At 38.0% G+C, this 21,482-nt stretch overlaps 3 protein-coding genes across 5 annotated transcripts in view; 1 reads left to right on the forward strand and 2 right to left on the reverse strand.

Moving 5' to 3' along the window:
• Positions 1-515: 515 nt before the first annotated feature.
• Positions 516-8,094, reverse strand: ube2s (ubiquitin-conjugating enzyme E2S). The gene is made up of 4 exons (XM_038284558.1): positions 7,925-8,094; positions 6,250-6,397; positions 1,582-1,772; positions 516-1,483 (listed from the first exon to the last, which is right to left on the reverse strand). Exons 1-4 carry the CDS (start codon positions 7,925-7,927, stop codon positions 1,121-1,123), a joined length of 705 nt encoding a protein of 234 aa, XP_038140486.1. The 5' UTR covers positions 7,928-8,094; the 3' UTR covers positions 516-1,120.
• A 1,750-nt stretch (positions 8,095-9,844) lies between these two features.
• On the forward strand, positions 9,845-16,623 carry josd2 (Josephin domain containing 2). Its single transcript, XM_038284555.1, has 5 exons — positions 9,845-9,922; positions 10,012-10,140; positions 12,622-12,747; positions 14,685-14,879; positions 15,063-16,623. Exons 2-5 carry the CDS (start codon positions 10,019-10,021, stop codon positions 15,172-15,174), a joined length of 555 nt encoding a protein of 184 aa, XP_038140483.1. The 5' UTR covers positions 9,845-9,922; positions 10,012-10,018; the 3' UTR covers positions 15,175-16,623.
• Positions 16,624-18,856: 2,233 nt separating this feature from the next.
• ttyh1 (tweety family member 1) overlaps positions 18,857-21,482 on the reverse strand; it is a 52,469-nt gene continuing 49,843 nt past the window's right edge. For 2 of the 3 annotated variants that reach the window (XM_038284267.1, XM_038284269.1), the window contains exon 15: positions 18,857-18,976. In XM_038284267.1, coding sequence (XP_038140195.1) covers positions 18,893-18,976 — 84 coding nt within the window. In that variant the 3' untranslated portion in view covers positions 18,857-18,892. The remainder of the gene's footprint in view (positions 18,977-21,482) is intronic. The other variant, XM_038284268.1, reaches the window with a different exon arrangement.

Below are 21,482 nucleotides of genomic sequence, written 5' to 3' on the forward strand. Positions count from 1 at the left end.
AATCTATGGGGTATTGTGAAGAAGAAGATGCAATACACCAGACCCAACAATTCAGAAGAGCTAAAAGCCACTATTAGAGCAACCTGGGCTATCATAACACCTGAGCAGTGCCACAGACTGATCGACTCCATGCCACGCCGCATTGCTGCAGTAATACAGGCCAAAGGAGGCCCAACTAAATACTGAGTGCTGTACATGCTCATACTTTTCATGTTCATACTTTTCAGTTGGCCAACATTTCTATAAATCCTTTGTTTTTATTGGTCTTCAGTAATATTCTAATTTTCTGATATGATGAATTTGAGATTTTCATTTGTTGTCATTTGTAATCATCAAAATTAAACAAAATAAACATCTGAAATATATGAGTTTGTATGTAATGTATGAATATAATATACAAGTTTCACTTTTTAAATGGAATTACTGAAATCAATCTACTTTTTCATGATATTCTAATTTTATGACCAGCACCTGTACATCCAAATATGGATATTTTTAAAGATTGGAAAACACCGGACAGTGAAAATATTTTATTCAAAAACTAAAGAAACAACAGACTTCCTATAATCCAATGTTAATTCTTCCATGCCTTCACCACATTTGGACCATGATATGAAAATTACAACTTACAAAAGTTACTTCATCGCAACAGTTTTAGCAAATTTTTCATAAAAGTCCTTTGAGCAGTTTGAAAAGTCTCTCCTAGTTCAGACTCAAGAGCAAGGCATGCAGTGCAGTACACAGTACCACCACAGCAGCAAGAAACACTTGAAAAATACCTGATTAAAGTCCAAAACAATACGAACCGTGTATCATTAATAGACATAAAAATTCCATATTTAAGTGATGTTCATTCAGACTGGCTCAAAGGAAGAACATAGATGATCGGCATGATTCTGCTGCAAAAAATCTGTTTAGATGCTTTTCATAGTGTCTTCGGTATGGAAACAATTAACAAACCTGTAGTGCGATTAGGATCAAGCAAACTGGAGGCAAAACAGAGGTACATCAGGGACAGTCTAGAAAGAGCCAGAGCAAAAGAACTAACAATTCTGTCAACACAATTCAATACTTTTATTTACACTCACTCACGCTCATACACACAAATGTTGTTGAGGTATTAAAGTCGTCTCAGCGCACGCTTTTTATCTGCTTTCTTTTTCCCTGCTACATTATTGATGTTACTACTACTGTTGCTGCTGGTGGTACTGGCGCCATTAGCTCCGTTACCCAGAGCTGCTGGTACAGCTGCCACACTGGGCCCCGCTCTTTTCGTAGGGTCACCTGCGTGCTTCTTTGGCTGTGGGCCGTCGTTAGGGTCCTGAGGTGCACCGGAGGTCCCGCCCAGCCCACCCATAGCGTGAATTTCTGTAAGCAGACGGGCGCGAGACTCGTACTCAGCATAATCCTCTAAAAGCAAGCGCCCGGCCTCCTCATTTAGAGCTGATTCAGGGTTTGGATGGATGAGGAGACACTTGATGGTCTTTTGGGGGAAAGAAAAGAGGCAAATAAAACAGTTTAAGAATCATTTAGATCACACTGAGTAGATTCAAGACACAAAACTTAAAAGGTAAATCTTACAAGTAAGACATGTCTGAGGCCAAGTTCTGCCTTCCAGTCCCTCTTCAGCACATTGACACAGATCTCCCCCTTGTGACCCACGTTTGGGTGAAAAATCTTGGTCAGGAAATACCCCTTGGGTGGAACAGCAGGGAAGTCCTTCCCGAGGACCAGTCGCATTCGGAAAATGCCGCCGGCAAATGGTGTTCCCTCTGTCAGAGCATAAAGAATTCATTACATAGGCATGAATATCAATACTTTGCCAATCCCCTTCAGTACAATGTTTTTAACACACAAAAAAAAAGTAAAAAACAGGGTTACAGCAGTGCAGCTGTGGAAAAAAAATCATATATGTATAAATATAAAACTAACAGACCACGTCAGCCATACAAACTGAAAAAATTATCAATAACCATCTTATAAAACACACAGCTTTACTTTGAAGAAATGAAATGAACAAATACCTTTATCTCAGACAAGCCGGTAAAATACGAGTTTAACACCTAGAAATATTAAGCATTATATATAATATACATGTTACACAAGACCTCTACCACTGCAAACCTGTTTACACCCATGTGCAGCTATCCTTTAAGGACTTAATACAATTCAATACATGGATGCTAATATTACTGTTCGCATCCCTGTTGAACAAATAAGCGAGTGCAGAGAAGGTTCTATATGATGGATTGAAATATATTTGTTTAATTCTATGTCTCATCTTAGTTAAAGAAACAAGCATGGAGGCCACTGACTGCAGCTGATCCATGTATTCTGACTCACAACACCCATTAAGTCCTTAAACGATAAAAATAGAAGTAGATTAATAATGCCATTTTCTTTTAGATAATAAACAGCCTAATGTCATCACTGTGTGTTGCTGTTCTGCACAAAAAGTCTACCACAAATAAAGGAAATTAATTTCTCTTTTTTTTTTCTTTTTTCCTTTTCTGCTTCTGTTTTTCTGCTCTATTTACATTGCAGTGTCCATATAAACTGTAAAACTCCCTGCATAATTACCGTATTTTCACGACTATAAGGCGCACTTAAACGTCTTTTTTTCCCCTCAAAATGTGCAGTGCGCCCTATGGTGCGGTGCGCCCTATGTGTGTTGTAACTGCGACTTTTGAGACCACCTCATTGAGGAGATGATGAAAGAGTGGCTGAATGTAAGGAGACCAGGTGTTTTTTTTCCACTCATCACCATCGCTGTTAATATGTAACTCCATGCATGCCCATCTCACAGCTGATGTGAAAAACATGGGGAAACAAATTAACCCTGTGCTCGCTGTTCAACCGCTCGACATCGGTGTGAACCGGACCCAGCAGGTGCAGCAGAAGCAGCGAGTTTACATGCAAAGTAAATGGTTGACGCGCGTATAGGTGCAGCAAAAGGTCCTGCAGCGCGTTTTGAGCAGCAGGAGCGTTTAAGCATCTGCCAACGCGCTGCTGCTGCTCGAGATGGAAAAATTTAAGTTTTGCTGCTGGACGCGCCGCATCAACCAATCAGAGAAGCTGATCTGGGAGCTGACAGCGAGACAGACACAGCGCTCTGATGACATATGATATTAAGGCAAATGGAAAAGGCTGGATGGATGAGGAGATGATGAAAGCGTAGCTGAGGGAGGTGTAGCCTATGTGAGGAGACCAGGTGGTTTTTTCCACGCATCACCATCGCTGCGTGCCCATCTCACAGCCGATGTGAAAAAAAAAGGTGAATCAAATGGATACTGTGCTCGCCGTTATCCCGGGGGGTCTGACAAAGGAGCTTCAACCGCTCGACATCAGTGTGAAGCGGCCGTTCAAAGTAAGGCTGCGAGCGGCGTGGGAGCGATGGATGACAGACAGAGACCACAGTTTCAGGATAAGTGGAAGGCAGCGCCGGGCAAGTTACGCCACCGTTTGCGGATGGATTGTAGATGGACTAACGTGTCTGCTGGCTCTGTTGTTCAAGCTTTTGCAAAAGCCGGCATTATTTCTGAGGAGCTGCGCTGCACGGAAAGTGACTGACAGCGAAGAAGGGGAAATTGGCATGTCTGATTTAGCGCAGCTGTTTAATTCAGAAACAGAGGATGATGACTTTGATGGGTTTGATTAATACTTTGTAATAAATACATGAATAAAGCACAATCATACTCAGTTTTGCTCCCGCTCTATTTTTCTACCTGAAAACTTAATTCAACAGCAGCCTCTGGGCGGGTCTCCTCCTCTTCACCGCGGCGGCTGGCAGGTGTTTTTTCATCTAAATAATCTAAATCTTGCAGCTATATTTGCTGTGATCAGTGGGAATAAAGTAGTTTTAATATGTTTTTAAGTGAGAAAGTCCACCTGAAAACTTAATAATTGCAGTCAGTTCATCCAGATTATCTATTTCTGTCGGAGGCGCTCAGACCCCCACATACCAGCGGTGCGCCGACAGGAGAAATCCTTTCATCAGCAGCCTCTAGGCTGGGCAGCCTCCAGGTTCACGCGGTGGATGGCAGGTGTTTTTCATCTAAATAATTTAAACTGCAGGCACCCATAAAAGCGAACATATTCCGTCGGCAGGTTTCAGGATTTTAAGTTAATTTAGGAGTGACCACAGCGCTGTGTCATCTGCGATGTGTCTGTCTCACGGCCAGCTGCCAGGTTTGATTAATACTTTTTAATAAATACATGAATAAAGCACAGTCATACTCAGTTTTGCCCCCGCTGTATTTTTAAATACGCAGTAGAGGTATTTAAAGGTAGTAGAGGACATGTACCTGTATATAAAAAACGCGCCCTATAGTCCGGTGCGCCTTATGTGTGTGTTAAATACAGAAATGGGACATATAACTGAGACTGCGCCTTTTAGTACGGTGCGCCTTATGGTCGTGAAAATACGGTATAATAAAGCAATTTATATGCATGAAACAAGTGGAGCAATATGGCAATTGCAATACTACTACACTTGTGAAAGTAAAATCTGTTGGGCTCTTTTTGGCATCAAGACAATTATTCTTATTGCCACATTGCCAGACAGGACACCGTAAAGAAAAAAAAAAAGAAAGAAAAAAAGGAAATGAAGATCTTTACCCTGAAGTATCGAACTCTGTCCGATATCTTGGCACAGCGTACATTTTGTTGTCCTGAATTTGTTCTGCCTTTTCCCAGCGTTTTAAGTTTTACATTTCTTTATGGTTTGGAACTTCTAGGTACCTTTTCAAAGTAGCATTAACTTTGCCAGATTAGGGGCAGAGTTTCTGAACATTAACTGCAAGTTTTGTAAAACAGAGTTCTTTCCATTTCTACATTTCAGTGTACACTGAAATTTAATTAGCCTTATGGCTGCAGAAATTAGATCTCCAGATTCAACATTTAATACCAGACAGAAAATGAATATCTGAATATATTGGCCTGTATCTAAAATCACACATATTAGCAAGCTGAATGAAACCCTCCTCCTCCATCTAATGTTAATGTAACCCAAAGGTTAATAAGAAAATAGTTAGCTGTTATCATACTTATTGTTTTTGACAGTTGTTCTTTTTAATAATTATAATAATATCACTTTATCAACCTTTTATAATATTCCACACTGAAAAATGAGTAATAAAAGTGTATATGATTTGTGCTGATATAGCATTGTGACAATATTAATCAATACTCAAAGCTACAACATCGTTATCCCATCGCAAAATAAAAATATCCCTTAAATTGACCATCCTGTTCGCACACATACATGAGAATCCTGATTGTTTGAGGACCTTGATTTGCTCGCCCCGCTAAAGACACAACAACCCACCCCACACCCCTGTCTGTCTCTGCACCGTCATACTCATCTAGCAGACTTGCACTGAGTCAGGGGCGCTTGCAAACGAAGAAGATGGGGAACAAAGGCAGGTGGAGTGGTTGAGATGATTCCCAACAGCCGATATATCTAGTTGAACTGACCCGGGACCAAAGTATTTTTCTCTACCCTATAAAACGCAGCATCATTTGTTGCGGCTGCAAGGGGAAACGGCGCAAGTTCTCACCTGGTCAATCTGATACTTAGCATATTGAGATATAAACTGACCATCCTCACATGAGGAAAACTGAAAGAAGCTCAAAAAGAAAGGAGAAAGATGGGTAGAGCATAGAAGAAAAAATAAGTTATTTTGAATCTCTATCAACCACCCCCATTCCTCTTCCATTCACAAAAAAACCTAATGAGAACCCTGGTTTACACTTAATATAATATCTGCATATTAACTCCAACTAGCTTTCATGTCCCTGCTGAAGAAAAACACCCTGCAGCATGATGCTGCCCCACTGTGCTTTAGTTTTGGTGTACATATGAAACACTATATCTGGAGGACAATTAGTAGCCTGCTGCCTACTGCACAAAGCCTTTAAAAGACCATCAAAATGCTGATGTTTACCATGTCATCTACGAGCTTGTGCCAAACTGCAAACAGGACTGGCTTTTTCAAGAAGAAGCTATTTTTTTTACCCCTTTATAAAACCTGGTTTATGGCATGCACAACACAACTCATAGATTACCAATAGTTATCAAGACCCCTATTGACTGCTTCCTTTGAATATGACCTACTGGCCCAGCCTGATTATTAATTAAGTGACACCATGCTGTGCAATGGATGATACATTTAATTTTTTTAGTTCTTTGTCATTAAATAACACATTTTGAAAGAGTTGAAGTGGATGTGAATACTATGAATACTCTACCTGGTCCTTCGATAGACGTGTGAAGTTCAGTTATGTCTTCCTCACTAGGGTAGATCTTGATGCCCTCAGGTGGGTCTGCAGCCAAAGCTGAAACTTCTTTGTAGACCAGGCGCAGAACGTGAGGGGGCAAATTCTCTACATTAGAGTTCTGAAGAGAGAGATGGTAAAATATTTAGCAAACAATAAGATGGGTTAAAACGACAGGTCAATTAAAGAAATTAACTAAATAAATGTTATGAAATGGTACTTTTAATTAAATTTCAAAGAAGACATTGCAGCCGAGTTTAAAACGTATATCGTAAAGTGTCCAGTCTTCTCGCTAATTAATATATCTATATATTTTTTCAATTGTAGAATATTTAAAAGAAAAATTGGTCAGGTCTCTCATCCATCGATGCCGACTATTCTTTGTACAGTAATATAATTTTTATTGATCAAGCCTTTTCTAACCTTTTACACCAATAATAGGTAACAAATATTTATGATTTGTCCTGATACTGTATCAGGTCCATATCAGTATTGGCTAATACTAAAGGCTGCAAAAGCATTACTGTAACAGAAATAAAAAAAAAAGGTTGTATATAGACATTCCTGTTCATGAAACATGAAATAAAACCTAGTGAAAGCAAATGAGTTTATTATTATTATTATTTTAAATATACATAACACACCACCATTAGAAATGTGTTTACCAGCACAAAGAAATTGGTGGTAAGGAATACAAAATTCAGATTAACATTTAGAGTTATTTATTGTGGTTATGTTAAAAAGCATCTAGAACCTCTTTGTGGTCATTCTGAATAAACTGTACAGCTGAGACTGAACTAACTGCACTCAAAACCCCAAAAATCATTTCTGATCTGCTGCTGATTCATTTGTCCAAATTTAATTAAAAGTTCACAAGACACCTTAATCCAAAGTTCATCTTATGTTACAAAGAATATGATAAACTGACTATGGCATGATAGAAAGGGAAGATCTAACAGATTTCTCCTGAAGGTAGTACATTTCAAATATAACACTAAATACTAAAACAATACATTAACAGTAGAATTATCCTATCCCACGTTCTTAATCCTGATATTGTTCCTAAAACGGTAAGTTTTTTTTGTCAAGCTCTTCCCTAATTATATAAAATATCTCCTTTGACTTTTTAAGCTCTTGACAACAGTACAGATTAGTCTGGCATTAAAATAATATAACAGTTTTTTCATTAAATTTCTTCCCTGTGTAATATGTTGTTATTAGATTTGGCCATTTTCTTTAACGCCTCAGCATATCAAACCTTAGCTGGTTATTCATTTCCATCATGCCAGCAGTAAAGACAGACGGTTCATAAGAGTAAATAATGTTTCGCTTAGTAAAAAAAAAGTACAATTCATATTTAAAAGTAAGTTTTTTGTAAGGTATCGTAGTGAGTATCTCATAAAGTTAATTAAAAGAAACGGTTAGCATTACAAACCTAGCTTAGGATGGTTAGAATCGAGTGTTAGCGGCCGATAAACCACTGTTTTTGTTGGAATGTGACCTATTAAATTAACTAGACCAATTGTTTATCTATTGTTGACAAACATTTTAAGAACACAAACTGAATACTCAAAAGAGCTTTCGATCAATAAATGTCGGTTCAAGCTAGCAGCTAACAGTTAGCAACAGACTCGGTCATTTATCTTACCATCTTCGAGAATGACGACGAATATATGGCTTGTTTCAGATATAAAGAACCTCTGTTTAATTTTTTTTAAATTAATAAATAATTTAGATTAAGACTGTCTGTTCTCGGAGGTCATTAAGATGCTTTTTTTCTTTTTCTATACGTTGACACAGGAACAAAAATATGTTCTACGGTTTAACCTATCGCAGACCAATGGAAACGTTGGTTGTTTGAAACGTCACGAAGGTTTAGCCAATCACGGCTCAACAATCTTGTTTCATCATATAGATCAGCCCTATCAGAGCCACGGATCTAGACTCACGAGTGATACTCCTCAGTCATTGGTTATTTTCAAAAAAACTTACAAACCCCTAACAATATTGGGTCAGCATCATCTAAACGCCAGCATAGGTTAACGGCGCTCAGAGACTCTAGTTGTGGAGTCACCAAAAATATATAACATATTAGGACACATTGCATTCAAATTCTACAGTCAATCAAAACACAACGCTTTTAAATCCAAGCATCAGTATTTATCTTACATCCTCACAGTGAGGCACCATTTGTGTTTTTTGTTGAAAATGTGGTATAAGGTGATTTAAAATGAGCAGGCAATTTTTTTTCTTTTCTGTCTTCCCATCTTTTATTATCATCACACTGTCACAAGTACAGAGCATTGAAATTCAATCTCTGCATTTAACCCATCCCTTTGGGCTACCATTGTGCAGCGCCCAGGGAGCAGTGTTAAGGGTCTTTTGCTCAGGGACCCAGAGTGGCTTTGAGACTTAGAACTCAGAACTTCAGGATTTACATTTATTATTTCATCTGTTGACAACATATTAAATTCTGATTTCTCATACAAATTAGAAACCTGTTTGATGCTGTGTTGTATTTTCGCAGAAGTATTAAACTGGGGCTGAAAATCTTGCTTAATGTGATGGAAAGCCATTAGGTTGTAACTACTATGACCAATCCAGCAATGAACCTAACTTCATTGCAGTCCAGTTCAGTCCAGCCCTGTTTGAGGAAAAACTACATTTAGAGTACATGGCAGAAATTCAGTGGTAGCACATATACAGAGGCCTTATTTCTCGGGGCAGTAATCCCAAAATTGAACCCTGACCCAAAGATCTGGGCTGCACATCTTCTCTCCCCCTCTCTTTCATCTCTTTCCTGTCATTCTACTATCAAATAAACTATTGGTAAATTATTGTTACACAACGCTGAGATAAATATGCACAAAATAGACTGAATGAAGGCGATGTAAAAGAAAACCAGCATCTCCTGTTATTGATTGTATAATCCCTTAGTTCGTGTGGAAGGTACAGTTTCTGCTTGGCCTTCTTCTAAATGATGTTTACATGAGAGGACCGGCTCAGAACCCGAGACAGGGTGGGGTTTTTTGTGTTTTGTAATACATCTTCAGTTTTATAAGAGCCCTTTTTTTTTTAATATCTTAGGACATTTATCTATTCTCTTTGTATAAGTGCTCCATCCCAAACTACTACTACAACACAATCATAATAATAATAATAATAATAATATTATAAGCTTAATTTGGAACAGGGGGATTCCAGTACTGTTTTAGGATGAAGTTCAATATATTTACAGTCACAAGCTTTCACTGACTCACCACAAGAGAGCGCTATAGCACAGTATCTGCCTTTAGCTGATTTTAGGTCTGCCTTTTCAACCTAAGTTGTCTTCGTGGACAGTTTTTAGTTTGTTTTTTTATGTCAAAGGGTTAAACCGATCCAACGACGCGGAGGGAGTTTATTTTCTCACAGTGGACAGCGGGGTGTGAGCCTCTCAACAACAGCCGCAGCAGCAGCATCACAACAACAACAACAGCCCTACTTCCGGTTTCAGAGTCCAGCATCATTTGAGGGATTCGCTTTATCAGCAAGTCACTAGCTTCATTCGGCTTTTGTTAAATCATAATACCTTTTTTTCCACGTTCTCGGCAGCCTAAAAAGAAAGAGTACATTCAGCAGGCTAACTCTGTTAGCCTCCGCGCGGGTAAGGAGACGCTAACTAGCATGAGAGCAGCGGTAACGTGTAACTGCTTTTTAAATAACGTTACTTTTTGTGTCTGTTTTTCTTAAAAGTTTTACTATGAGTGACGGGGAAGTGTTTCACGAGAAGCAGCGCTTGGAGCTGTGCGCCATACATGCGCTCAACAATGTGCTTCAGGAGCGGGTGTTCACCAAGGAGACAGCCGATGACATCTGTAAACGGTAAAAAGCTGCAGCAGAGAAAAGCCAAACAGCTTCCTCTGACTGCTCCTCAGCATCCATGTCACTGGAGACTGTTTCAACAGCAGGGAAAGAAGAGCTAAACTAACCGAGAAAGTGAAAGTTAGTGAAGAGCAGCATACATCGAGCTGTGAAGGATTGTTCCAGTTAGTTCTTCTTAATATAGAAAGTTTAGAAATCTTTATCATCTAGGTTATCATATTTATTTATTCCCCCCAATTTTTATCTTTATTGTTTTTGACAATAAAAGAAACAATGCACTGATCTCAGCCCTCTGAGCATCAGCAAGGTACAAAACCAAAACAAAGTGAACACTTGAACAGAGGCGTAGCCAGAAAAGTTTTATAAGGGTGGCCAGGCAATAAGCAATGTACTCAGAGAGGTGGCCGGAGGTGGATAGGTGCCAGAACCTCACGTCAATCTACACTGTTCCAACAGGAAAATTAACGAGCATAAAGTCGATATTTTTTAAATTAAGACAAACTATACTTTCCAACAGCCTTTGCTAACAATTACAGACATTATTTAAACATCCGTCTAGATAAAAGGTATAGTGGATAAAATTCTTTCAGGTTTGAGTGCTGGGGTGAACATCTTTTCCATTCTCATTACTTACCTATTTTTATTAATTATCATTCTGAATAAAATGTATATTTACAAGTACTAATATCTACATAAATGGATTATTTAATATGTTTTTATTCAAATAGTTATCTATTATTTTACTGAAGACTTCTAGATGACTTGCAGAGACACATAATTTTCTCTCTACGCCATATAACACAAAATGTAGTTCTGAAAAGAGCGTGATTTCTGCATATATCATCTTTAATGCTAGTATATTAAAGTGCATAATTAACCACAGTGCTTTTGTTGTCAAGTAATTGTCAATATATGAAAAATTAAACTGTTTTGAATATTGAGAGCATTACTGCTGCCACCATCTGTAATAGAGGGTTAGAAATTGTAGTGGTGGCTACAGGGCTGGCCAATGATTGGCTAAGGGTGGCCATGGCCACCCCTGGTCCCCCATCTATCTCCGCCCCTGTTTAACCCATCCCCTGGGGCTGGCACTGTGTGGCGCCCGGAGAGCAGTGTGGCAGTGTGGGGCATAAGGGTTTTGCTCAGGGAACCAGAGTGGCAGTCTGTGGGAATCAAACCGGGTCCTTGCATCCTTCTCAGAGCACAAGAACACTGCTCTTGCATCTAGGGCAACAAAAATTTTTTTTCTTTTTGTGTTTTTCATGAATTTCTTTGTAAAAATTAGTCCTTTGATTTTTTTTTTTTTACAATGTTAGGGCAAAGGACTGTTTTTGGTTTTTAAATTTACTTGATTTATTTTTTTTTTTGCCCTAAAATGTAGCCTGATAAACCAGACTAAGTGTGAGATTAAATGTGTAAAACTCGCAGGCAAAAATGATTTTGGCTGCTGGCAGGTGGGTCTAGTTTACTAGGCTACCTAAAATGCCTTTTCTTTTTTCTTAAATGAGACAAAAGTAATAAGGTCTTGTTTTTTTTTTGCTCCAATAATACATTTTAAATGTCATAGTATTTTGTTGAGTGCTCCATAAAGGGTTAAGTATTGTCATTCTGTGTCCTCCTTGAATCTTTAAGCATTTTATGCTGCAAAAAATTTATCACAAATTCTAGTTCTTGGAAGATTAAAATAGGTAATCAAATATTAATTGGTGGGGAGTGGCGGTTAGGGCATTGCGCTTCGAATCCAGAGGTTCTGGCTTCAAGCCCCACTCCCATTGACTGCCACTCTGGGTCCCTGAGCAAGACCCTTAACCCCACACTGCTCCCCGGGCGTCGCACTATGGCAGCCCACTGCTTCCCAATGGGATGGGTTACATGAAGAGAGTGAATTTCAATGCAAAGGAATGCAAATGAAAAAGCTGGACAGCTTAATAAATGACAATAAAAGTTGTCTAAGTCTAAATTTAGGCCTGATTTAATTCAACAGAGGATCAGGTTGGTCTATATCGCCGTATTCCAATAACAAAATCATAATCTGAAAACTGCATTTTATATTTGCTTTGCTATTTGCTATCTGGTGTGATGGTCTGACGTTTAACAGCGTCGTTAAAAAGCAAAAACACTAGGAATCTGTCCACGCCGCTGTAATCTGAAACCCTTGTCTTTGTGTCATGATGTTTGCTGAAATGGATTTGCCACATTTTGTACAAAGTCTCTGTTAAGAAATGTTCGAGAAAAACCTTCAGGGAAAATGACAGCAGTGCTGCTTCTCACAAATAAAGCCATTGTGTTTATAGAAACCACTGCTCACAATGTTGGCCTTAAGCCTGAATGAACATGACGAAGAATTAGTCATGATCTCTGTGGGTTTTCAAAAAATAACTAACACGTATTTAAAGAAGTCTATGAGGCAGTTTTCAAAGTTTAAATGAAGCAGTGTTTAATAGTTTACTCTCTCTTAAATATAACTTCCTCTCTTTACAGACTGGCTCCACAGTGTGTTGTAAACCCGCATCGGTCAGTATTAGGAACAGGAAACTATGACGTTAATGTGATTATGGCAGCGTTGCAGAGCAGGGACCTGGCCGCAGTGTGGTGGGACAAACGCAGGTGAGTGGTAAAGTGGGGTTAAATGTTATTATAGCACCCTGCTGTAGTTTCTATGCCCCATTAAATCATTTTAAATGATGCCACGTCATAAGCACCAACATCTGTGTTTTTATTGCCCTTTTATGTGATAGGGCAATAAAAAGGACACACTGTTTTGCACCTTTGGAAGCAATAGAAACACCTTTTGCATAATTATTGCTGTAAGTATTTTAGGGCTTTGTTCTTCCGGCTTTTCTCACACGATTTGCCACAGCCTCTTAACTGGAGCTAGGTCTGGACTTTGACTGGGCCACTCTAACATATAAATATGATTGGATCGAAGGCTTCGTGTTGGGCAGGCGTCTGGAAACTTGATAACCTGAGTATCCATTTTTGGCTTCAGTCTAGCTAAATAAAAGCTGATTAGAGCCGGGGATGTTTCATCGCCCTTTGAAAAAAAAAAAAGAAAAATAGTTGTTCATTTTTCAAAAATTATGGTTATTATAGGAAACTTTTACATTTGTTTACTGCCACAATTTTATATATATTTTTGATGTTTTAGAGTTAGAACCATTACACCTGGTTCTAACCGGGTTCTTTACAGATTATCTTGTATTCAGCTTCAAACCATTTTTCCATCAGCACTGACACATTCTGCTGTCGCTGCTGACAGAAAAGCCTGCCCAAAGCATGATGCTGCAACCACAATGCGTAGTATTATTTTTGGGATGGGAGTGGATTGTCCTAAGGGAGCTGTCCAATACCAGTGCTAACCTACATATAACACATTCCTTGCACTCTAAAGAGGTTGTTTTGAGCAGAGTTATCAACCTTTCTGGGTTTATTGCCTAAATGACCACTAAACAAGCTAGCATTAGCTTACCCTTTTGCGTCGTCTTGCTCCTATCCATGGCTTCCCTCTCTCCTATGCTTAAATCCAGAGGGCTTTGTCTCTGACTCTCTCTCATTTTACCAGGAGTCTGACTAAATACCATAAACTGTCCAGATGTTCTTGCATTGATTTTGTTTTCTATCACATATAAAGAAACCTTACATATAGAAAGGTATAATTTAATAATATATAGAAACCTTGCAATGATCCTTAAACATTTTTGAAACCTCCCTGTTTAGAAAAGAGTTGAGATGACTCAAATAAAAAGGAAGAAGGGTCCTTAAATCTCTTGCATATACTCCTCTATTAATTGAAAAGAAAAATCCAACCAAATTTCCGATTTTCAATTTTTCTAAGCTTTAAAACCAAATAAAGTTACATTGATTTCAGAAGTTGGAAACATGTAGAATTTATTTATATATATATATATATATATATATATATATATATATATATATATATATATATATATATATATATATATATATATATATATATATATATATATATTATTTTTTATTTTATTTTTATTGAGTTGGAACATAATTAGAGCAAACTGTGATTTTGATGTACTGTTGCACTCCTACTATTTACTTGGAGTTGAAATATAATTGAAAAATGAGAAAGCCAGGCATCATTTTTATTCTACATAATAGGTGATGCTATTTGTTGGTTGTAAACCCAAGTGACTCATTCGTGGTGTTTATTATAGAGTTGCAAAGATATGAAAATCTGGGCCGATGTTGATATTAATATTAATTGCCCTTATGTCTAATAACCAGTTTGTACCAATATCATATATTTGGGTTGTTAAGCATCTGCTTCAGTCAAACACCCACAAAACTGAGCTGCATCATAATCATGGTCATATCAACAAATACTGTGGGACCGATCACCTCCTTTTTCCCCTCTGAAGCAAAATGCATGGGAATTAATATCGTTTGTTAATGTTGGCCCAGTTTTACTTAAAGAACCGATTATTAAACATAAAAATGTCTTCTAGAATCATCTGAATGCAGAATAACCAGTTAGTTTTTATTTATCTCTGCCTTTTTTTAACCTACAGGACAGTTCAGAGTCTCTGCGTGTCAAAGGTCCAGGGTTTTATTCTCAACGTCCCCTCCAGAGTGTCTTTGGGCATCGTGTCCCTCCCGCTCCGTCGGCGTCACTGGCTCGCCGTTCGGCAGGTTAACGGACAGTACTACAACTTGGACTCCAAACTGAAGAGTCCTGTCTGCATCGGAGGAGAAGCAGAGCTACGGTAGGAATGCGGTCTGCTCTGGATTAGATCAAATCTTGGCTCTGGTGCCTTGTTCGAACCCCCGTCTTAGGGACTGAGTCATTCCCATGCGAGCAGTCACATGGAGGTTACCTCACTCCTTTTGTTTGGCTTCTGGACTCTTCACTCTCCTTCTAATATGTCTCCTCTCTTGCTTTCTTGCAGCACATTTCTTAGCGAGCAGCTTTCTCAGGATGTGGCAGAGATGCTGCTGGTGGTCCAACGGGAGGTGGAGGAGGACGGTTCATGGTTAAACCCCGACAGCCCAAACAAGTGATCCATCTGGTGTGGAAAAACAAAAATTCCTCTGGGAAAATTAAAGACTACTTTTTTTCTTTATGTTTTTAGAAACACTTCATTAAAGAAATGTCTTCAGGGAATTCACTAAAATACTCTTAACTGACAGAAAAATCCAAAGAGAAGCAGAGAGCGAAGTTTACTCCCGAAATGAAGAAGTTTCCGATTGTAACAGCGGTTAAAGCTTTCCCCCTGGTATGACTTTTTCTTTATCTTGATACTTTGGTCTTCCAATAAGAAAGGTGATGGAAGTGGCTGAGACAAACAATACCATTCGATGACACTATGAGACCTATCTGAAGGTTGTAGTAACGATTGAACTGTTGTATTGTTAGTGACTTAGTTACTGAGATATGAAGAGAAACGTGTTCTGAGGTGGATTTCTTTTTTCGTCGTCTCAGATTTGGATGATTTTCTGTCATATCAGTATTTACCAGCTGTCGTTTTCCTCTTTGCTGTTTACCTATGCACTGCGGTGTGAGATTTGTGAGGCGTAAAAGTGTTTGATTGTGTTACTATATGCAACTACACATGGATGGCTGAACTGTGAAGCAGGATCTTTGAATATAAACCTGAACTTTGGGCTCTGCAAACTGTGAGTTTTCATTGCTACAAAGTTGGGTCTAGATTGCTCTGGTAAGCTAAGCTGTAGTCATTCCTGGTTGTTTTTTAGCGGGAGGTCTCAAATCAACACATGATTACATCTGGCCAATCGATTTTAGCGGAAAAAGAAGGAAAAGATACATTTTCCACAAAATGAAAAGACTGTTTTGTTCCTTTTTTTCCCCCCTCTAGCCTCCCTGACAAGCATATTTGTGAAATATCTTGATGTTTATCTGGGCTGAACAGGTGATTAAGGGTTTAAATTAGTTCTTGTGATGTTTTACCACATGGGATCAGCAGGCTAAACAGTGTTTTCTAACAAAAATGCTTTTAGAAGGATTTTATTTGAGTTTTTCTTGAAGGGTTTAATCTGTGTGCTAAACTGTTGCACACACAACTCTAAACTGGCTTTCAGTTCTGCAAACATTTGACTTTTTGTTTTCTTTCTTACCAAACTGAAATACATTTCTAGTCAGAAATGTATAATACATACACTAATAATGCATATGTATTTCATAATACTTTGGAGTTTCAGTGATTTTTTTGAACGGTCCTTCTCCAGGGTGAACTGATAACACAGTATTTAACCAAGGTTCATTATAAAGCAAATAATTGGTGCACAAGTTTGTACTATTAATAGGATAAATGTCCCCCAGAGGCATTTAGTTCCACTAGGAACAGTGATCCTAAACATATATTATAACTAGGGCTGCAACTAACGATTCTTTTGGTAATCGATTAATCTGTTTATTATTTTTACGATTAATAATCGGATAACCAAAGGTTCCTTAAAGAAGACAATAAACCAGGTGAAGACGAAAAAGTTTTTCTATTTAAATGCAAAATGTTCACAAACGTTTTTTTTTTTTTTTACAATTTTGGTATAATTACTGCTCTAAGTTCAATTCAATTCAGTTTATTTATATTGCGCCAATTCACAATTTCTCTCCAGGATAATGTCCCAGCCAAACAGGAACAGACGAGGCGAAGCTACTATGAGAAAAAGCAGAGAGAGCATAACGTTAGAGATTGAACTAAGATTCCGCAGAGTTGGAGAATAGAGATAGAATGATGAAATAGGGGTCCTTATGTCCTCCAGAAGTCTAAGCCTATAGCAGCAGAACTATAGAGGTAGCTCAGTGAGTTGCTCTGTCAGCTAAAGGCATATTTTAGAGTCTATACTCCAGCTAATAATTAATCGATTATTAAATTAGTTGACGATTATTTCAATAATTGCTTAATCAAGATTAATCCGATTAATTGTTTCAGCCCTAATTATAACCATCCGCCAGATCTAACACTATGCTTCCCCTATAACCCGCAAAGCTTTACCTTAAGGTTTGAAGTTGCTTCTATCACAGGAAACCTTTAAATAAAATCAACTTGATGAGACCAGTGACAGAAGCTTTATTCAAAAAAGTTTTAGATGTGATAAATGCAAAAAGACACTCAATAGTACAGTTTTAATTTTTTACTGATTAAATGAAATGGACAGATTCAGCTTTTGTTCCCAAAATAATCTTCCTCAAAAGCTCATATATTTACTTCACCTTGGATTACGACTATAAAGATCAGACCTGAATTTGGTTTTCCAAGTGTTACTCTATGTAGCCTCACACACTGAGCGTTCAGTATCCTTATTAGGGAGGAAAGTTCAGCTTAATGCTGCCGCATAGATCCACATCTCACTTAAACCAGTGTTGTTACACAGCTCTACAGGGTGGAAGTTATTGAAATAAAACTAATTAATACTCTAGAGAGTTTAAAGCCTGCTTCATAGTCCTCATCAAAATTAACATCTTACCTCTTTATTTCTAATATGTAATAATTACATCAAACATTAGCTGCTGTGAAGCTGAAAACAAAGGAGGATTTTGTATTGGTTTTGATGACATAACGAATAAATTCAGGTCATTTTTAACTATCCTTAACACTTGCAAAAACCAAACTGTCCTTCTGTGACTGTATGCTGTATATATTTTTGTCTGTTGAACTATGCATACCAAAACAAGAAGGATCGCTGACTCTGACAGACACTAGTGACTAATTTTGAACTTCTGGAGTTCATTTTGTTGATGCTTATTTATAAAATAACAATAAATGTGGACCTCTTGTTGGAATTTATTGAGAGCAATCTCTTTTGTTGTTCACTCATAAAAAAACAAAAACAAAGACTGTTTACAGGTTATTAAGGTTATTTTTATTTATATTAGACTCTCAAGTGTAAAAGGATGCCATCCAAAAGGAGCATTGATAACCATACAAACTCAATTAACAGGGTCAGTTAGCAGGGGAGGGGGGATTCAATGAAATCTCAAACCGTACCATATATACACGAAATATCTTGGAGAGATCCCAGAAACCCGATGCTATACATACTTATTGCTTGTTACGGTAGAGCTACTGCAGCACCAGTAGCAAAGGTCATATTGCTATGTACCGCTATGTTTGCGTGGGATTTGTAGTTCTTCCACTCCTAGGACTGGAGTGTGGCAATTCTCCATTCCATTCCAAATAGTTCTCCATTTAACAAGGTAGTTATTTTTTTCTTTTTTAATGAATACTGAGATACAGTCAACAGTGAAATATACAGAGTAGCATCATTAGTAGTAGAAGGAAAATACAGAATTGCCACCTATAAAAAGTAATAATAATAAAAAAAATATATATACAAAGTGAAGGAACTGCATTAACCATTCACAGAAAAGAATGAGTTGTTTCGATACGAGCCAGTGTTTTGTTTCGTTTTTTGTTTTTTTTTCCCCACACAATATTCATATAAAAACATGAAAAGAAACGGGGTGGTACAGAAACATGTAAGAATATAAAACTACAAAGCTTGTAGCATCAATACCGTCCAGACTGGCCTCGTCACTGTTCACAGTTTCACACAGATTTCTACGACCAGGGGGGGGGGGGGGGGGGGGGGGGGGGGGGGGGTGCGCTTTTAATAATAGTTTTCAGTGGTACCGACTCACATCTAGCATTCACTTTATTTAGATTAGTATCTTTTTTTCATTTAAAGTGTCCGTTCATATGAAAACTAAAAATTTTTTTTCTATACATTTTCTACCAAAAAAAAAAAAAAAAAAGAATTAACGTGAATACAGGTTCCTCGAATGGGAGGGGTTGGGGTGTGATTGATTTCCCCCGTAACCAGTCAGCATGCTGGGAGAGTACTGCAGTCCACAAAACGGGAGGTCAAGATGGGTCCGGAGATGTCATGGAGAGAAAAAAAAAAAATACATTATTATTCTGTGAAGAGAAAGCTGGTTTGAAATACATACTTATACTGAACAGCTTTAATTAATCTTAAAAGATCAGTAAAGTAATTCTGCAGCATAAACATTAAGTAATTACCATCTCAAAAGCAACAAGATAAAATTGATTGTTTTTCCAAAAATATCTAAATATTTAAAATCATGGAAGCAGCTTGATCTATGCAGAACATGAATTTAACCCCCTACAGGTGCTGGTCATAAAATTAGAATATCATGAAAAAGTAGATTGATTTCAGTAATTCCATTTAAAAAGTGAAACTTGTATATTATATTCATACATTACATACAAACTCATATATTTCAGATGTTTATTTTGTTTAATTTTGATGATTACAAATGACAACAAATGAAAATCTCAAATTCATCATATCAGAAAATTAGAATATTGTGAAAAGGTTCAAAATTGATGGCCCCTGGTGCCACACTCTAATCAGCTAATTAACTCAAACCACCTGCAAAAGCCTTTAAATGGTCTTTCAGTCTAGTTCTATAGGCTACACAATCATGGGGAAGACTGCTGACTTGACAGTTGTCCAAAAGACGACCATCGACACCTTGCACAAGGAGGGCAAGACACAAAAGGTCATCGCTAAAGAGGCTGGCTGTTCACAGAGCTCAGTGTCCAAGCACATTAATAGAGAGGCGAAGGGAAGGAAAAGATGTGGTCGAAAAAAGTGTACAAGCAAGAGAGATAACCGCACCCTGGAGAGGATTGTGAAACAAAACCCATTCAAAAATGTGGGGGAGATTCACAAAGAGTGGACTGCAGCTGGAGTGAGTGCTTCAAGAACCACCACACACAGACGTATGAAAGACATGGGTTTCTGCTGTCGCATTCCTTGTGTCAAGCCACTCTTGAACCACAGACAGCGTCAGAAGCGTCTTGCCTGGGCTAAAGAGAAACAGGACTGGACTGCTGGTGAGTGGTCCAAAGTCATGTTCTCTGATGAAAGTAAATTTTGCATTTCCTTTGGAAATCAATGTCCCAGAGTCTGGAGGAAAAGAAGAGAGGCACTTCATCCACGTTGCTTGAAGTCCAGTGTAAAGTTTCCACAGTCAGTGATGGTTTGGGGTGCCATGTCATCTGCTGGTGTTGGTCCATTGTGTTTTCTGAGGTCCAGGGTCAACGCAGCCACATACCAGGAAGTTTTAGAGCACTTCATGCTTCCTGCAGCTGACCAACTTTTTGGAGATGCAGATTTCATTTTCCAACAGGACTTGGCACCTGCACACAGTGCCAAAGCTACCAGTACCTGGTTGAAGGACCATGGTATCCCTGTTCTTAATTGGCCAGCAAACTCTCCTGACCTTAACCCCATAGAAAATCTATGGGGTATTGTGAAGAAGAAGATGCAATACACCAGACCCAACAATTCAGAAGAGCTAAAAGCCACTATTAGAGCAACCTGGGCTATCATAACACCTGAGCAGTGCCACAGACTGATCGACTCCATGCCACGCCGCATTGCTGCAGTAATACAGGCCAAAGGAGGCCCAACTAAATACTGAGTGCTGTACATGCTCATACTTTTCATGTTCATACTTTTCAGTTGGCCAACATTTCTATAAATCCTTTGTTTTTATTGGTCTTCAGTAATATTCTAATTTTCTGATATGATGAATTTGAGATTTTCATTTGTTGTCATTTGTAATCATCAAAATTAAACAAAATAAACATCTGAAATATATGAGTTTGTATGTAATGTATGAATATAATATACAAGTTTCACTTTTTAAATGGAATTACTGAAATCAATCTACTTTTTCATGATATTCTAATTTTATGACCAGCACCTGTATATTAAGTCATGTCAGTTATGTTATAGAAGCTCTGCTGCTCCAGTAGCATCCAGGTGTCAGTTTGATAATCATGATCCCACAATAGCTGCACAATTTACAATTTATTGCAAATATAAAGGTATAGTAGAGGATGTTCTTTTTCCGGGTGGATCATCAAAATAAGTGGTTCTCCTAATTGTCAATCATTCTGGTGATATGTACGTAAGGCTGTTCTACTTGCTCATCCCCATTTTAACTTATCGTGGTGAGTCTGAAAAAGCAGAAAAATTGCAAATCTTTTAGAAAGTAAGCTTGTATGAGTGATGCAAGTAGCAACTTTTAAACAGAGCGTGCACGAGGAGAAATGGGCTCGTCCATGCTCCAGCGTGCGTTTAATAGGCGTTCCCTCTCAGGAATGGGTACAGGGTTGTGAATGTGCATTTTTTTTAAGTGAATTTTGAAAAATTCGCAAAAAGTTCTCTATTAAACCTTTAAGGAAGCCAACCATCTAAGTTTAAAAATAACCAGTTATGCCAGATTTAAGCCAGTGTAAACACTATAAAAATTGGGGTAACAAATTATTATCTTATTAAATTATCCAATATTTTAATTGTATTATAATTTC

This window comes from Cyprinodon tularosa, unplaced genomic scaffold, assembly GCF_016077235.1.
Source record: "Cyprinodon tularosa strain WSP-4 unplaced genomic scaffold, ASM1607723v1 ctg2, whole genome shotgun sequence".
Taxonomy (NCBI): domain Eukaryota; kingdom Metazoa; phylum Chordata; class Actinopteri; order Cyprinodontiformes; family Cyprinodontidae; genus Cyprinodon; species Cyprinodon tularosa.